The 19,231-nt window shown below is 41.9% G+C and overlaps 1 protein-coding gene across 1 annotated transcript; it reads right to left on the bottom strand.

Annotated features, from left to right (window-relative positions):
- Positions 1-14,609: 14,609 nt before the first annotated feature.
- On the bottom strand, positions 14,610-15,353 carry LOC149261739 (uncharacterized). Its single transcript, XM_089370806.1, has one exon. The coding sequence runs from the start codon at positions 15,351-15,353 to the stop codon at positions 14,610-14,612; it is 744 nt and encodes a 247-aa protein (XP_089226932.1).
- Between the last annotated feature and the right edge of the window lie 3,878 nt (positions 15,354-19,231).

Below are 19,231 nucleotides of genomic sequence, written 5' to 3'. Positions count from 1 at the left end.
TTGTATCCAATGTACCATTGATGTAGCTCCAAGAAAGTCTTCCCATTAATCCATGGCACTGATTTGATTTTTTCCAAGTCCTCCTGACTTAGAAAATGGAAACTATACCAACCTTTCAAAAGCCTCACGACAGTCGGCATATATCCTAGCATCGATTTCCGCTTCTTCTCTACCCAGTCTCTCATGTCTGGGTCACTAACTTCTAAGAAGTACCACCTTCCTACGAGAGTGCGCTCCTGCAGACTAGTAATCCTATCAATCAGTACAACATTGTCCAAAGACAATGTAGGTGGTGGGGAGGTGGTTTTAATAGAACGTTGCTTGTGTTTGGAATGTCATCCCCATGCAGCATGTTTGCCACCCTACGAAAAGAGGGACGCATGGTCGCCATCTGGCATACGGGCATCACCCAAAATGTTGTGCCAAGAGAATGTGGGCCACCTTGACAGTCAGCACCAGCAGAATGCAGGAGGTGTGACTCAACATCCATCGTGGCCTGTATAAGGGCCTCGTTGGCAAATGAGTCGGAGTAGTGTCCCGCCATAACTCCACAGAGCACGAAAAGACCACAAACGGATCCCAAAGCGTATTCTGACAGCAATAAATGGGGATGTATAGGTGGGTAGCTGTGAAAAGATATAAACAAGGTCCAGAAATAACTACGACCCCCTCGAGAACTGGAAGGAAAGTTCACGAGGGAATGGAATCGTGCGGAGAATAAACCCACATACAACCAAAATTGAAGTATGTTGTTAGGAGATTATCCAAATCGGGAAAAAAGGTGGATACTGACATGGGGAACAATACCAGATATATCGGGGCGATATACGAAGATCCTGGAGCACATGGGGAAGTGTCCGATAGACAGGTGTTGGTAATGGGATGTGATCCCAGTACTAAATGCCACCTACAAGCCTTGGAACAATACAAACTGCCAGAGAATAGAACAATTTCGGTACTAGGAAAATGAAACCGACAAGAGACCAGAGCCGAATGACCAATCAGGTAGGAGAAGACCAGAGGATAGAGAAAATTACAAGTTCTTAGTTGCAACATCAGTAATAATAGCCTTTTTAGGTCATCCAAAAATTACATACCCGGAAGCCAAAATTTCTGCAAGGTCTGGTGATATAACAGATGCACGACCACTGGTCCCGGATGGAATAAAAAACATTAAAGAGAAGACAAGGTTCTTCCTCAGTGAAGAAGGCTGACCAAGTGTCTCGAATTGTATCAGACCCGGATGGCATATGGACGATGTTGCGGAGGGTGGAAATGGGTTACATATATACAGAAGAGAATATAAAGTGCAATGGTGAAAATAAGCAAAATGTGATAGAGAATAGAGTGCATGAGGTTATATAGAAACATGCTATCAAACCTATAATCCTAGAAGTATATAGAAAAAGAGTAGATAGGGAAAAAATTTATGTTGCAGCCCATATACTCAACATTTGAAGACAGAGTCAACTAGGGTTGAATAGAGCCAAATACCAGACGCCCACAGAAAATAGTATGCATTCGGCATGTCATCTGCTTCATGTAGCCAGTTTTATAGTGTTGAAATAACAGCATGTCCATCCCTCTGGATGATTGAAAGCTAAAACAGTTACAAGACTAGTAGAGTTAAAAAACATTATACAAAAAAAGAGGGGATGAAGAAACTTAGCCAGGGAATGGGAAGTCTGCTATATCTATGACTTTTTGATTCAAGATAATTTCTAAGTGCATTTTTCCAGAGTTAACATTTAAGCCCCTCTTTGATAGTTCATCTGCATACGTATTCTGTTGTCTGCCAACATGTCTGATAGTGGAGTTATTGTGTTGTTTCCATAGTAGTTCAATTCTCCTCATCCATCCATGTAATAATGGGTTTGTGATGTTTGCATTGCCCATTATTTGATCAATTATAATTTTTGAATCCCCATGGATATGTATGAGAGGGATATCAAGGAAATTAGTGAACCATAGGAGGCCCCATAAGGCCATTGCTTTAGCCTTTATGTTAGTGCCTCTACCTCCATGCCAATATGTTTTGTATGTTAGTGCCTCTGAGATGGCAAGCCAAAAACCACAACCACATGTGTGTCATTGAGCAGCACCATCAAAAAAACCCATAGGATATTCCATCTGAAGTTTAGTCCTCTTGTGACGAGGTGCTTTGGAGGGTATTTCATTTGATGTATGCAGTGTGTGGTTGATTAAAACATTTTCAATTATCTTATAGAAATTTCCAGTGTAATTCTAAAAGATGCAGATGTTTCTCCACTTCCATATTTCCCAAAATAGGATAGGTGGAATGATTCTCTAGATAGAATTTTGAGAGCTCCACCACCGAAAACAATCCATAATGCATTCATGTTGAATATACAGAAAACCAATATATAAAGAAAGTCTTTTCCATATGTGAATTGTAAGTTGACATGTGAGGAAGATATGATTGTTATTTTATGATTCCTCTTTGCAGATAGGACAGATGCCAGGTCCTTGCCATTGTCTCTTTTGCAAGTTTTCCCAAGTAATATTTTTATTATGGAAAACCAACCAAGTAAAGAGAATGATTTTGTTTGGGATTTTAGTTTTCCAAAAGGCAAATAAAACATGTTTCTCACTCAGTTGTGCATCCACGGAATAGAGAGTGAGTTATATATCTGCAACTTTATTGTTATCATTCTTCATCTTCCTTGACCAGCTTAACTTATCATGAATGCCATCACGGCATATCTCGAGTTGTTTCATCCTAGCTACAATCGGTCCCATTCCAGGTCCTAATGTCCAGATAGACCCAATTCTTGTGCGCTCTTCCAGACTGGGTATGGACCCCTCCATAGTGAAATGGCTTAACATTAGAAGTATATGCCTCTTCTATTTAGGATATTTATAAGCTTCTCCGGGATCATATCCTCATTACCAGAACCTAGAATGTGGTTGATGCCAATAAGAATTTTGTGGCCCGATCCAATGTTCCAAGCTAGGTGTTGTAGGAAGATCTTAGTGACTTTTTGGAAGCTGAGCCAGATAGCTGATCCATCTGTAACTCCAATGGAACCCCTTCGGAACCAGTATATGAAATCATGGTTCTTTGAGTATTTTTGTCTGATGACCAGACTCCATGTTCCCGTCCCAAAAATACCTCTCCATGGAGACTTGATTAATAACGCCCATCCAAAATGACGAGGGTCTAGAATTCCGCATCCCCCCATGACCTTTGGCAGAGTGATCTTGGACATCTTAGACAAGTGAAATTTCTTATGCTCATGACTACCACCCCATATAAAATAGCTATAATACGGTTGAGATAGTGAATGATGGCTGCAGGAATATGGTAAATATGGGCCCAGTATACCCCTAGTTGATTAAGGACAGCTTGTGAAAGGATGAGACGACCCCCCAGGGACAGATATCTATATTCCCACCCAGAAATCTTCTTAAAATATATATCTACAAGCCATAGCCAATCGACATTCCTATATTTACAGGGTTTGATATGGTATCCCAAGTACTTCATACCATGACCCATCAACTCAACTTCAAATCCAAACAGATTTTTTATATATGCAATGATGTCCAAATCACAATTTCCATGATAAATAATAGATTTGCATGCATTCATATACAGGCCAGTAGCATTAGAAAATTTCTTGAAAATATAAAAAAAGAATAACCATGCCAAACGATTCAACATACCCCTGATGAGCACATCATCTCCAAAGAAACCATGTGATATGTTGATGTTGCTGCCCATCTACAGAGCCTGGAAATGGTCTCGTTCCACTGCTTTTGAAATGTGCAGGCTCAAGCCGTCCATAGCCAGGATAAATAACAGTGGCGACAAAGTCTCAGTCCACACCCCGCCCGGAAGAATTTTGTAGGGTATCCATTAATAATCACATAATAATCCACATTAATCACGCATGCCATAATCGATTCAACACATTTGGGATGTAATCCTATTTTAAATAGGACCAGCCTGAGGTAACCCCAATCCAGGCAGTCTAAAGCCTTCTTCAGATCAACTTGCAGGATGGCAGCATTGAGGTTTCTTGTATCAATCAAATGCATGCATTCTTCTGCATTTGCAACGACGTCATGTATTTGTTTGCCCTGTAGAAACCCGTGTTGCTCAGGAGATATATGGCGTGATAGAGTACTCCGCATACACCCAACAATGGTTTTTGAGATAACTTTATAGATAAGGTTGCACAACGAAATTGGCTTGTAGTCCTCAAAACAGGCAGTAGGATTGCACTTCAGGATAAGGGCAATATAAGTAGACTTAATGTGATGGTGTACATTCCTAGTGAGTCTAGAATCCTCCACCATTTGCAGTAGTTCATTTTTGAAAATATCAAATAAATGTGTGAACAACCCCTGTTATGCTCTTAACCTGCAAGACGATACTAGAATACCAAATATGCGAAGAGATATACCCAAAACATAGAACAATGAGAAGTAACAGCAAGTATTTTATTATTCAGAAAGCAATGTTCACTTGCCTCTTCGAGGGGGCAACCTCCAATAGAGCTGAGCTTGATTACAAAATAAGACACGATGCTCCTCGAAGGGAGTCTCTATCCTTTATATAGGATTCATACATGCAATACCATGGGGCAATACCATGGTTCTTATTAATACCATCTATCTAATACCATGGCCCATTTGCAACTAACTGTGGTCCTGCCATTAAATGCGGGTTAACCACTTACAATTATTAATATGGGCTTTATTGACTCTTTCCTTAACTATAACTATGACTCGATATTATTACATAAATAAGGGGTTAGGGTGGGACCCTAACATGCCCTCCCCCATAAGAATAGCCTTGTCCTCAAGGCTGAAGCTGCGGAAACTGTTGAAGAATAGTGGTTGGTTCCCAGTTTGCATCTTCCGGAGAGGTGTCTTTCCACTTGACGAGGACTTCCTTGATCATGCGGCCACGTAGGTGCCGTTCTCGTGTGTCCAGGACCTGTTCAGGTTGGAGCCAGATTAACCCTTCTTCATCCAATTCAGGTAGACTGGTTTTAATTTTGCAATTGTTCCCAATCACTTTCTTGAGGCATGAGACATGGAAAACTGGATGGATTTTTGCAATGGGTGGCAAAGCTAGCTTGTAGGCAACTTCTCCAATGTGCTGAAGTACTTTATACGATTCGTATAATTTTGGAGATAGTTTCTGACAAACCTTGTCTTTGAGTGATGTTTGCTTATATGGTTGCAGCCTCAAAAATACCTGATCCCCTTCTTGAAATTGGCGTTCTGAGCGATGTTGATCTACTTGTTGCTTCATGCGGTTTTGAGCTTGATGAAGATTCTCTCAAAGATGGGCCAGCATGGTTGTGCGATTCTGTAGGAGTTTATCCACTGCTTGTATCTTCGAGCACCCCTTGATATAAGAAGTAGGGGAAGGAGGGAGTTGACCATAAACTGCTTCATATGGAGTCATTTTAGTGGTGGCATGATAGTTGGTGTTATACCACCATTCAGTTAGAGGTAACCACTGTACCTAGAGATGTTGCTTTTTTGAAGTGAAACACCTAAGGTAGGTTTCTAGACATTTGTTGACTGCTTCGGTTTGACCATCAGTTTGTGGATGATGTTAGCGCTTGGAATTCACCTAGGCTGAGATAGACAAACTCTCAAGGCTACATCAAACCATTTCACCTCGTAGCTAGCCCTACGAGGTATGAGAAGGCTCTCTCGGGTCAGATTCGATAGATCTTTCAATATGATTAGGCTGACCAATTAATAATAAATATTTTAGGCTAGTAAATTGATAAGGGGGTTGATTTAATGATTTTTGGGGTTTTGGTGGCAATTGGTGGAAGTGCAATTCAAAGTGCGGGGATTGAGCACAGTTTTCACAGGGGGATCTAAGGGGCAAGGTAGGAATGAGTGCTGATGTCTTAATCTGAGATGGATGATCAGAGATGATAGAGGAGAAGCTAAAGAGGGCAAACACACAATTCGAATCCTCTCTAGACAGTAGAAAACATTAAAATTGAACAAACTAAAAAGCTGAGCATGTCAAAACATGAGTTCAAACTTTACCACTTCATCTGTCCAATTTAGAAGCATAAGAGAGATGTGAAACACATAAACAAACTTACAAGAACATGTAGAGAACACACCATCAACAATCAGATCCACAAGAATCCTCAAAGATGTCTGTAAAACCCTGGCTTTCCTTGCCTTCAATTGCAGAAATAGATGCACAATATACAATAAAGCTTCCTTACACAAGAGTCCAACCTCCAACCTTGAAAAATGAGTAAGAGAAGGCATAATATAGACCATCTAACTCCTTTCCCCACCTCTAGGGGTCGAGCTCAGCTTCCTAGGAGCAGTTTGAACTAATTCTAAACTAAGAACTAGAAAATAGGCAGCCAAACAACTTGCCTCTATTACTTAGCTAACTTATCCATGCATTAATTTTTCACTTTTTACATCAAAGAAGCTTCTAGAAGGGTAAAGAGAGATAAAATCTACCAAAGTGCCATGAAAATATTACATTTATCCTTCATCTACAAGTAAAAATAGTCAACCATAGTCAAAACAGCGTTTTTTGACCAAAAAGGTCAATTCTGGCAAATCTGGAAGTTCTGGTCGCGCCCCTGGAAGTTCTGGTCGCGCACCTTCACAGCTATTTTTGAGTGGATTCCACTGGTCCAAATCAGGTGCAAGATGGCTCATTGGAAAGCTTGATCTGTCTACTTTCCATCCCAAGTGGAATTTCTGGATTTGGAGTTGATTTGACCCCTCAAAAATCAATTCTCCCAAGGTCACTTTCTGCAACTCAAAAAGTGGGCAGAAAGTCATTTTTTTGATGTATTTTGAGCTTTTGGAGGCTCAAAACTCAAAACCAGGCTTCTCCCAAGCATTGGTAATTTTTCTTTTTGCATGCCCTTTCCAAAAATGCCAAGTTTTCAAAATTCCGAGCAGTCCTCCAAAATGGTCTCACCCGGGGTGAGACCAAACCGTGGGCAAAACCTGTAATTTTACCAAAAATTTCCAAAATGCTCCAAAATTCTCAAAATTTTCACATTTTGATGCTAGATCAAGGCTGATCAGTACCATGATGAGTGAGGGATGCCTCAGCCAAGATACGGGGATTTGTCCTTTTCTTTTTCCTCATGAGAGCCTCGTTCAACCGCCGTTGAAGGATCTTCATCCTTGCTTTGTAAACATGCATTCTGGCCCAATAATGTGTTTTCATGTTGCGTAGCAGCTCTTTGTCATGATTTGCCTTCTCTAAAAGCCTCTGCTGTGTCTCAACCTCCGTTGAAGAAGACCGGTCATCACCTTGCTCATTAGTCTCATTGGTTGACCTGATGTTATTGAGCAAGGTGGAATCAACAAGTCAAAATGACCGCTGCCCTGCCTGCAAAATGCTATGAAGTATGTTGTTTTCAAGGGGAAACATCATGAGGGACGTGTTAGGGGAGGGAATTTATATATAGGAAAGGGAAAAATATATATAAGCAGGGAATTTTGAAGGAAAACATCACATAATGCTAAACATGTCATTCTATCTTTCATCATTTGCAAATCAATACTTTATTAGGGAAAATTTGTGTTTTTTAAGCACCAAGGGAAAGGACAATGAAAATCTTCATGATGGAGGGGATGATGTCATGGGTATAGGGGAATAGGGTAGCATCACTTATGTACAAGTAACAGGCAGCTCATTTCATTTTGCTTTTGCATGTCCTTGAGGAGCATACTCTGTTTTTTATAACTTTTGGAATGGCCATTTGATGCTTTGGGAAACAGGGAGTTAGGGTATTTGATTGCAAGAGGAAGGGAGAGGGGATTGCTGTGATTATGTTACAATGGAAGGGAGAGGGAATTGGTAACTTGGGAATTAGGGAAAAGAGAGGATATTAGGAATTAGGTTTAGGGGGACAATGAAACCCTTTTAATAATCACTGCCAACTAATTTTCGTAACAGCAATTCATTTAGGACAGTGGCAGCTTCATCATGCTTTTACCATGGGGAATTAGGGTTTCACTGTGTGCTTTGATCATAGGGAGGGACATTCAATTTGCATAAGGAGTTTTGCATGAGGGGAAATGCAATTGAATTAGGGTTTTAATATAGGGAATAGATAGGGAAAAACAGAGTTCTAGGAAAGGGAGATGATACCATGTTACTGCAAACTCTAACCACAGCAAGACTGCTCTTTTTGGATAACTAGCAGCTGATACCTTTAATGAATTTTGTCATGGATTTTACACAGCTTGTAACCTTTGACATCATACAGCAAGATGACATTTTTCTTTATTTTTTATAAGGCTATGCAAATGGCATTTTCACTGTTTTTACAATTCTTATGTGCATGCCTTGTCATCATTTTTTCTTTTTGTTTTTATATTGTTTCTTTTCATTCTGCTGTGTATTTACATATGTAAATTTGCTGTATATACTAGTGTAGGGTTTGAACATGACACATGGGGAAAAGGTAGGATTTGTATGGTTAGAAAGAACTAGGGTTTGATAGGATTTAGGGGTAGGGTTTGTATGGTTAATTTGCAAATGAGATCAATAAATATGACATATTAACATATGTGATTAACATGGGAAAATGAAAGGAGGGACATAAGGAAAGAAAATTGCCTTGAAAAACAAACAAACTGTCATAACATATGCTTGCAAAACAACCATCATTCAACCTATCTTCTATTTATTTCTTGCATGAAACCATGGCCATAATCTTCTTTTGCAACCCTAACACCATCGCACAACACGTGGAATAGGCATACCTTTAAAAATTTGAGTGAATTTGTGAATTTGAGCGTTTGGGAGAGTTTCAAGGCGGGCAGACTTTTTGGTTGCGCACGCCCTCAGAATGGTCGCGCCCCTTCGTTTGGTCGCGCCCGTGTTATTTAACACTGCGCTTTGGCCTCCGTTTGGTCGCGCGCACCTGTCCAGAATGGTCGCGCACCACTTCTAACCTTGGAACTTGCAGAAACTTGCCCGAATTGCCTCCTTTTACCTCTAACACAAATTTTTTGACTTTCAAATGCACAATAAGAGTGAATTGAGAGGGAAATTAGCTTTTATAGGGTCACTTTAAAAAAAATTTAACTTTAGAACCCACTTTCTAATGTTTTCAACTTGCTTTGCTTTTTAACACTGTTTAGAGTCTTTTTGTCCTGAAATGAGCTCTCTTGATGCGTTTGACTCCGTTCTTTTTGCAGGTTGACCGCCTGAGGGACTGTAGTGAAGGAACCAGGGTTATTGCCGGCACTTTTACAAATTTTTGAGAATTTCTTTATTTTTTCAAATTCCACATGGCCTTGGACTTAAAAACAGGGTTTTTAAATCCAAGGCATAAAATGAATTGTAGCTGAAGAAAATGATAATGAAACATATGTACAAAACTCCTTCCGGCTTGCTGGGCACTTGCTGACCATGACTCATGACCTTGAAAAGATTTTGACTCAAAACCCTAGACCTAAGACCATGGGACCTCAAGACAAAAACAAAAACAAGTATGACTCAATTACATTGTTGTATGACCTGATCCAGCAAAGCCAAGAAGGGAACAAAGACCAGCTCCTCCATTCAGTGTTATGGCATGCCTAGTGGGATGCAAAACTGACACTGATGAGACACCTATAAATGCATATGCAAAGAGTTATTGATCACTGATGGAGGGCTCAAGACCGACACTAACAGATGATAGGAAGTATTGAGTTGTAGTTGGGTACCTTGTAGCCGGAAGAGTTCCTGCCAAAAGTTACTGGTGCAGACCGGATCATGATCAGACACAATGGAAGTGGGCATGCCGTGCAATTTGAAGATCTGATCCATGAAATATTGAGCGACCAAAGTCGGTGTAAAAGGGTGTGGTAGGGCGCAAAAATGAGCATACTTAGAAAGTCTATCCACAACCACCATGATGATTGACTTGTTTCTTGACTTTGGAAGACTCGTAATGAAATCCATAGAAACCTCCGTCCATATTGATGCCGGGATGGGCAATGGTTGTAATGTGCCTGGTGATTTGACTGTTTCTCCTTTGTGGCGCTAACAGATGTCGCATTCAGCTACAAAAGTAAGAATGTCCTTTTTCATGCCTGTCCAAAAAAATGATCTTCGAGTGCGAGCATACGTCTTCTGAAAGCCTGAATGTCCTGCAGTGGGAGATGAGTGCAACTCCGCCAAAATGCGGCTTTTGAGGGTGGATGTTGGTGATATTACGACTCTGTCCTTGTAGTGAAGAATCTCATCCTGCCACGAGTAGCCCTCTGTGGAATTTGGATCCGCCTGCAATTGAGTAATGAGTTGGGAGAGCCAGGGATGTGAAAACCATTCCTTGCAAGCCTCTTCAATCCATTCTGGAATGGGAAGGGAAATTGCGAGCAGGGTACTTTCCTCCTCAAATTGGTGGGATAATACATCTGCTACAATATTTTCATGCCCTTTCTTGTAAATTATCTCATAATCATATCCCAGCATTTTAGCGAGCCATTTATTTTGTTGTGGTGAGGATAGGTGTTGCTCCAAAAAATATTTAAGGCTTTGATGGTCTGTGCGGATTTGGAAACGTCGCCCTAATAAGTATGGTCGCAAGGTATCTACTGCATGTAAGATGGACATCATCTCCTTCTCATAGGTAGATTGTCGCAGATTCTTCCCACTTAGTTGTTGGCTCGTGAAGGCCAAGGGTCGACCTTCCTACATTAAGACCACCCCAATACCCGTACCCGAAGCATCACATTCAATGACAAAAGATTTGGTGAAGTTGGGTAGTGCTACGACTGGAGTGGAACACATGGCATTTTTGAGAGCTGTAAAGGCCTGTTGTGCTTCATCATTCCAGAGGAATGAATTTTTCTTGAGGAGTTGAGTGAGGGGCCTCGCAATGCGACCATAATTGCAGACAAATTTGTGATAGTAACCAGTGAGACCGAAAAATCCTCTCAGGCTCTTCAAGGTCTTAGGTTGAGGCCAATCCTGCATTGCCTGGATCTTTTTGGGGTCCACCCTGACACCTTCACGCCCCACAATGTGGCCCAAGTACTCAACTTCTTCCATGCCAAAAGAACACTTGGACATCTTGACAAATAATTTATACTTGCGGAGCAGTTGCAAGAGTAGATCTACATGCTGAAGATGTGTGGCCCAAGTGCGGTTGTAGATAAAGATGTCATCAAATAAAACAAGGACAAATTTTTTGAGATATGGTTTGAGCAGGTGGTTCATAAGGCTCTGAAAAGTGGATGGGGCATTACAAAGACCGAATGGCATGACCAAGAACTCATAATGGCCTTCATGAGTTCAGAAAGCAGTCTTTGGAATGTTGACTTCTTTCATGCGAATTTGGTGGTAGCCTGAGTGAAGATCAAGCTTAGTGAAGAATTGATCCCCATTTAGTTCATCCAAAAAATCATCGACAATCGGTATGGGAAATTTATCTTTGACTGTCAACTTATTAAGGGCCCTAAAATCTGGACACATACGCCATTCCCCATCTTTCTTGTGCACCATGACCACCAGTGATGAATAAAGACTAATGCTAGGACAAATGACGCCTGCTTCCAAAAGTTCCTTGATTATTTTTTATATTTCATTCTTTTGGGCGAACGGATATCTATATGGGCGCACATTTGGTGGTTGGGTCCCTGGGACCAAAGTGATGCTATGATCATGTTCCCCTCTCGAGGGTGGAAGCTCATGAGGCTTGTCAAAGACTGGCAGATGGTTATTTAAGATCTGTTGCATCTTAGGATGAATCTGAAGAGAATTGGGTTCGAAGGCCTGGATGGCATTAAATTGAGCTATAACTCCATGGTGCCCCTTTTTTAACAATTTTTCCATCCGATGTGAGCTGATGATAGAGGGAGCTCCCACCTGGAGTCCGCGGAGGGTATGTGTGTGGTTGTTCTGCTTAAAGCTCATATATAACTCCTGGAAATCCATTGTGATTGGGCCAAGTGTGCGAAGCCATTCAACACCTAGGACAATGTCGCACCCTCCCATGTGTATGGCAAACATGTGGGTCTTTAACTGATAATCCCCCATTTGAAGTTTGACATTTTCACAGCGGCCTTCACATTTCATTGTTCCCCCATCAGCAATTTGGACCTGGAAGTTAGAAACTGCTCGTACAAAACAATGCACTGCTTCCGTGACTCTTTGATGGATAAAATTATGTGTACTTCCACTATCAATCAAGACTACTACTGGGCGATGCTTAATAAAACCTCTGATTTTGAGAGTTTGAGGCGAAGAAATCCCTGCCAAAGCATGCAGCGAGATAACTGGTTCTTCATGTACATTGTCCTGCTAGTTATCCTTTTCTTCCTCCTCTGGTTCCTCAAGTGGTGGGGCTTCCTTTGATGAACTGTGATCAGTAGCATCTCTTTGAAAGAATTTGGGCTCCTTTCATTTATGCCCGGGGGAGTATTTTTCATCACAGTAGTAACATAATCCTTGCTTTCTTCTTTCCGCCATTTCAGCAGGGGACACCTTTTGAACCTTGAGTGTTTGGGTAGTGCTTTGAGCCTGTGGGGGGTGACCCTTGGTGGTGAAATGTGGGCGAGTGGACTAGGCCGCTAATGCACGTTCTACTTCACGAGCTATCCTGCAAGCCTGTATCCATGACCTAGGGTGGTGCAGTCGGACGTGGGCGTGTATGGCTTCTTTAAGACCACTGACAAAACATTTCGTGTAGAACTCATCTTGTAGACCTCCAATGTGGAAAGCTAAGGCTTAAAAGGCTGTAATATATTCATCCACTGTTCCTGTCTGTCAGAGCTTAGTGAGATGACCCAAAAAGGCAGATTCATGGTCAAAGCGATCCATAAGAACTTTTTTGAATGTATCCCAAGTCAAGGGCCTTCCATAGCAACGTTGATGCCATTGCCACCATTGCCATCTTTCATTGTCCAAGTACATGATACCCACACTAAGCTGAGTGGCATTATCCAAGATGTAATTCAAATTGAAATATTGCTCCATTTGTGCTATCCATGCGGCTCGGTGAGAGCCATCAAATTTATACATGTCCAGCTTGGGTGGTCGCAGATGGGATTGTTGATGGGTGCCAAAGAGGTGAAGAGATTGGCTAGACTCACCCTCATTGTGTTCAATGCCAATATATGCCTCCTCGCGTGCCTCTGCCTTGCCCTTAGAGAGTGTTGAATTTAATTCCTTCAGCTGTGACACTACGTCTTTCAAGGCTAATTCAAGGCTTTCCATCCTCTCATTCGCCATTGCTTGAGCTCTAGTTTGTACCATGCACCGAGGTGATGTGCTTGAAATTTGGGACCGCCCAAATTTTTTGGCACTAACAATTGAATGGTACCACCTTGCTCAGCTCGTCGTCTTGATTCTTATGGGCTAAGTCACCAATAAGCGCCCCAGGGGGTCTCAGACCTTTTTTTTTTTTTTTTTAACTCCGAACGGAGTTTTACTCCTTCCTTAGGAATACTGCAGTAGCCGAATCCTAGAAATGTCAATGCTGCCAAAAGTCCTGTGAAAATCACGCCCAGGTATAGGAACCCACACAACTACTCAGATCTGGATGGTGGATCTGATGGATCTGAGAGATCTGAACGACGGAACTGATTGCTGCTGCGGATCTGATGGATCTGAGAGATCTGAATGGTTGATTTGATAGATCTGAACGACGGAACTGATTGCTGCTGCGGTGACAAAAACCCCACTTGCGAGATCTGATCTAGCAAAGATTATGTGTGATCCAGAGATAGATCAGGGAACTATGGTCTCCAGGAGTGTCAGGTGCTACAGATCGCAATATACATAAGGGTCTGACAGTAGTACTCGGCCCAATTTTTCAGGGCACTAACCAAGGAGGATCAACTGTACCCTTAGCCGTACAACCCGACTACCCTATCGTACGTGCGAGTAATCTCTCCGAGTGTTGTTCTTGGTGTACGATAGCAGCAAGACGACCGATAGTTTATCTATGGCGAGGTTACCAAGGGAGCTAGGGGGCTTCTGATATACCCAGAGGGTACTTGGAAGATAGTCCATGCGCAGTTCTGTCTAATGCGCTACTACTCGAAGGGGTACCCACAGGGGTTACAAGGGATTCCAACAAGCATGACCACCTCTTGTATTTCCTACGTGCATGCCTCCCAAAATCCACAGGTTTATGCGCTCAATGACAGATCCCATGGTTTAAAGACGCCGGAACACGTCTCTAGCCAAAAAAAATTTGCTAAAAATTGGAGATCCCACCGGCCCTGGAAAGCGCTCTGATACCACTTGTTATGCTCTTAACCTGCAAGACGATACCAGAATACCAAATATGCGAAGAGATATACCCAGAACATAGAACAATGAGAAATAACAGCAAGTATTTTATATGCAAAAAGCAATGTTCACTTGCCTCTTCGAGGGGGCAACCTCCAATAGAGCTGAGCCTGATTACAAAATAAGACACGATGCTCCTCGAAGGGAGTCTCTATCCTTTATATAGGATTCGTACATGCAATACCATGGGGAAATACCATGGTTCTTATTAATACCATCTATCTAATACCATGGCCCATTTGCAACTAACTGTGGTCCCGTCATTAAATGCGGGTTAACCACTTACAATTATTAATATGGGCTTTATTGACTCTTTACTTAACTAACTATGACTTGATCTTATTACATAAATAAGGGGGTTAGGGTGGGACCCTAACAACTCCACAGTCCACCCATCCGGCCCCGGGCTTTTATCGCCATTGAATGATTTAAGGACACTAAGTAATTCCTCCTCAGTGATGCTTCTGTACAGTTCATCATTTGATTCTTGGTCAAGCATATTCGGGTAGTGCTCAATCCCCCATATGAGGTCTTCGACAACAATGTTTTCGTTGCGCTCATATGCCACTTTGAAATGTGAGGTCGCAGCTTTGGAGATTTCCTCCTGTGATTGGATATGGTTTCCCTCAGCATCATGAATCCCCCATATAGAATTTTCTTTACGCATATGGTTTGCAAAATGATGGAAAAATTTATTATTTGTGCCTCCCACTTTAATCCAGATAGCCTGGCTCTTAAGGTGCCAAGTGTCTTCTTCAAAATCTAAGAGTCTTTTCCTTTTTAATTCCAACTCCAGAATGTGTGAACGGGTAGCATCTAGAAGATTATTCGTGGCCATAAACGGGAGGAGGAGGTCCAGCTCACATTGAATATCCTTAATCTCTTTTTTCATGGACTGATTTTTCCTCTTTTGATAGTTTTTCACTTCCCCGTGGAGAATCTCTAGTTTGTCCAGTATCTGTTCCATAGGGGAGGATCCAATGTCCCCATCATGGCGCCATGTATCCCTCACCAGAGTATTAAACTCCGGATAATCTAGTGAGGTTCTGTTGAATTTAAATGTCATTCCTAGGCACACCATCGACCTATTCCAAGCAAGTGTAATAGGTCTATGATCTGATAAGAAATTAGTGATAATCTCTGTCTACACATCTCCTAGGCGAGAAACCAACTGTTCATGCATTAAAAAATGATCCAATCTCTTGGAGACATATGCCTCACCTATGCACCCATTGTCCCAAGTGGGAGCCATTTCATCTGGGAAAATGTCCACAAACTTGTGTGCTAGAAGGGCATCATGAAACATCCCCGCTAAGGTGTCAATCCTTCTGGACTGTCCCCATACTTCTTCCAAAGCAATGTTATAGTTTAAATCTCCAGCAATGATGAGAGAGGCCAACTCCATAATACCAAAAGAAAACAAACGGTCCAAGAAAATGGTCTTATCTCTGTAATGAGCATAAGTGTTCAAAATATGAATACGACCGCCCATTCTGTGGATGTGTCCTTCAAGGAGGATGCCTACGAAACATCTATAAGGTTTAAATATGACCCATCTAGGGTCCCAAATAGCCACTAAACCGCCAGAGAGACCCATAGCCGTAGCAGTAGATATATGCCATTCCGGGAGCATTTTCCGGAAATATTGTACAACCTGAGGAACAGAGTGCATGGATTCTTGCAATAGAATGATATATGGGTGAAGAGAGGAGAAAAGAATCTTGAGGGCCTGATATTTTGGGGTAGCCCCCAAACCCCATATATTTAGTGACAAAATGCTCGAGCAGCCGTGTTCTAAGGGCCCATGAGCCGGGATGTCAGCCATAGGCACATCAACCAAAAATCGGTCCATAGGGGAGGTAAGAGGATTAGGCCTAGGATGTCCTCTAAAATGCCGACTTCCTCAGTTTTGTTTTCGTCGAACAGTTATGTTACCTGTAGAAGTAGGGCTGATGTGGGGGTAGGAGAGCCAAATGGCTTGTGGATGGTAAGGATCCGCAAGTCTAATGATTTCCTATCGAGCAGAAAGTCCAGGTCACTACCCACCGAGTTTGCAGGTGAGTCCAGTGGCGAGTTGGGCGGAGTGACACTTGTCCTAGGCCCCTTATTCCGGTTAGCAAAAATGGAAGGTGACGAACATGGAACATATGTGATTTGGGTGGGTAAGGGTAAGTCGTGGGTCGGGTATGGAGCCGAGAAAGGTGGCGAGTCTTCCGGGCCAGGTTGGATTGATCCTGGAGAGGGTTTATGGGAATGTATTACTGGACTAGAAGGGGTCAGGAAATCAGACTTCAATGAAGATAATGGGGAATAATGAACTAGAATGGGCAATGAACCATTTAATGAAGAGTCAAATGTATGTGAGCAGGGAGGATAGGAGCTAAGGGGAATACCTGAATGCTGCCGAGAAAAAATTCCATGTCGAATGTTTTGTGCAGGCTAACCTCCCCCATGATGAGACTTCAAAAATGCATCAGAGAAAGGCCTACCATGTAATCATCCTCTCGTTCGACGTGGGCATTGTGCTAGTAAATGTCCGGTGTGGTGACACTGTGAACACCAGAAAGGAACCCCCCAAAAGTCCAATCTCTATGATAGCTGAGTCTCACCCCAGAACAAATCAATATGGTTCAGAAAGTCGCCACAGTATTCCTTTTCAATCAAGATCCAAGCCACTCGTTTGTCCGGAGCCCCAAAGCATCGAGGATCTACATAAACGAATTTGTCGATAGCGTTACCAATATCCAGAAGGACCTGTTTCGTCCATAGCTCAATTGGAAAACCCGGTAATTTCACCCAAATGAGCTTGTTTTGGAGTGAATTGTATCCAATGTACCATTGATGTAGCTCCAGGAAAGTCTTCCCATTAATCCGTGGCACTGATTTGATTTTTTCCAAGTCCTCTTGCCTTAGAAAATGGAAACTATACCAACCTTTCAAAAGCCTCACAATAGTCGGCATATATCCTAGCATCAATTTCCACTTCTTCTCTACCCAGTCTCTCATGTCTGGGTCACTAACTTCTAAGAAGTACCACCTTACTACGAGAGCACGCTTCTGCAGACTGGTAATCCTGTCAATCAGTGCAGCATTGTCCAAAGACAATGTAGGTGGTGGGGAGGTGGTTTTAATAGAACGTTGCTTGTGTTTGGAATGTCGTCCCCTTGCAGCATGTTTTCCACCCTGCGAAAAGAGGGACGCATGGTTGCCATCTGGAATACGGGCATCACCCAAAATGTTGTGCCAAGTGTCCAGAGAATGTGGGCCACCCTGGCGGTCAGCGCCAGTAGAATGCAGGACGTGTGACTCAGCATCCATCGTGGCCTGTATAAGGGCCTCGTTGGCAGATGAGTCAGAGTAGTGTCCCGCCATAACCCTACAGAGCACGAAAAGACCACAAACGGATCCCAAAGCGTAGTTTGACAATAATAAATGGGAATGTATAGGTGGGTAGCGGTGAAAAGATATAAACAGGGTCCAGAAATAACTACGACCCCCTTGGGAACCGAAAGGAAATTTCACGAGGGAATGGACTCGTGCGGAGAATAAACCCACATAAAACCAAAATTTAGGTATGTCGTCAGGAGGTCATCCAAATCGGGCAAAAAGGTGGATACTGACACGGGGAATAATACCAAATATATCGGGGTGATATACGAGGATCCCAGAGCACATGGGGAAGTGTTCGGCAGACAGGTGTTGGTAATGGGATGTGATCCCAGTAGTAAATTTGAGCTACAAGCCTCGGAACAATACAAATCACCAGAGAATAAAACAATTCCGGTACCAGGAAAATGAAACCGACAAGAGACCAGAGCCGAATGACCAATTCAGGCAGGAGAAGACCAGAGGATGGAGAAAATTACAGGTTCTTAGTTGCAACAGCAGTAATAACAGCCTTTGCAGGTCATCCAGAAATTACATACCCTGAAGCCAAAATTTTTGCAAGGTCTGGTGATATAACAGATGCACGGCCACTAGTCCTGGATGGAAGAAAAGACATTAAAGAGAAGACAAGGTTCTTCCTCGGTGAAGAAGGCCAACCAAGTGTCTCGAATTGTATCAGACCCAGATGGCATATGGACGATGTCACGGAGGGTGGAAATGGGTCACATATATATAGAAGAGAAAATAAAGTGCAATGGCGAAAATAAGCAAAATGTGATAGAGAACAGAGTGCATGAGGTTATATAAAAAACATGCTATCAAACCCAGAATCCTAGAAGTATATAGAAAAAGAGTAGATGGGGAAATTTTTTATATTGCAGCCCATATACTTAGCATTCGAAGACAGAGTCAACCAAGGTTGAACAGAGCCAAATACCGAATGCCCACCGAAATATAAAACCTCCACAGGATATCTGAAACATACCTTGTAGCCTGAAGGATGGAACAGTATGTTGTTCAGACGAACCTCAAATACTTCTTGCCTTAGATTGAGCCGTTCTGCAATTTTGTGCTGGAAGCGGCATCGACATTTCCCACACTATCATTTTCCTCAACCTCTTGTCCATGAATTAGATAAACTTGAATATATGACACTTCCACATGGATCTCTTCCTTATAATACACGAGATTGCAAACCAGAAAACACAAAAATCAAATCAAAATACAATTAAATTAACCTACTCAAGTCTTATCTGGCCATTGAAATGGAAAGTATAGAGAACTAGATTGGTGAGAGTGGTCATGTTAGGATGACGAGACAAAATAAGAATGATAACAAAATATTTCAGTAATGTATATTGTTGTTGCAGGCACCTCCATCTATATATATACATTCCAACGAAATTATTAGGAATATATATATATATATATATATATATATATATATATTCCAACGAAATTATTAGGAAAAGATTATTAGATAATCAATATTTTTAATTTTTAATTAATTCAATCCAAAAATTTTAATTAGGTTAACTCATAATTTGATATTGATTT

The sequence above is a fragment of the Pinus tabuliformis genome, chromosome 6 (genome assembly GCF_031772625.1).
Source record: "Pinus tabuliformis cultivar Carrire ecotype Pingquan chromosome 6, CPIR1, whole genome shotgun sequence".
Lineage (NCBI taxonomy): Eukaryota > Viridiplantae > Streptophyta > Pinopsida > Pinales > Pinaceae > Pinus > Pinus tabuliformis.
Note: the sequence above shows the minus strand (reverse complement) of the source record. Positions and strands in the feature narration are given on the sequence as shown.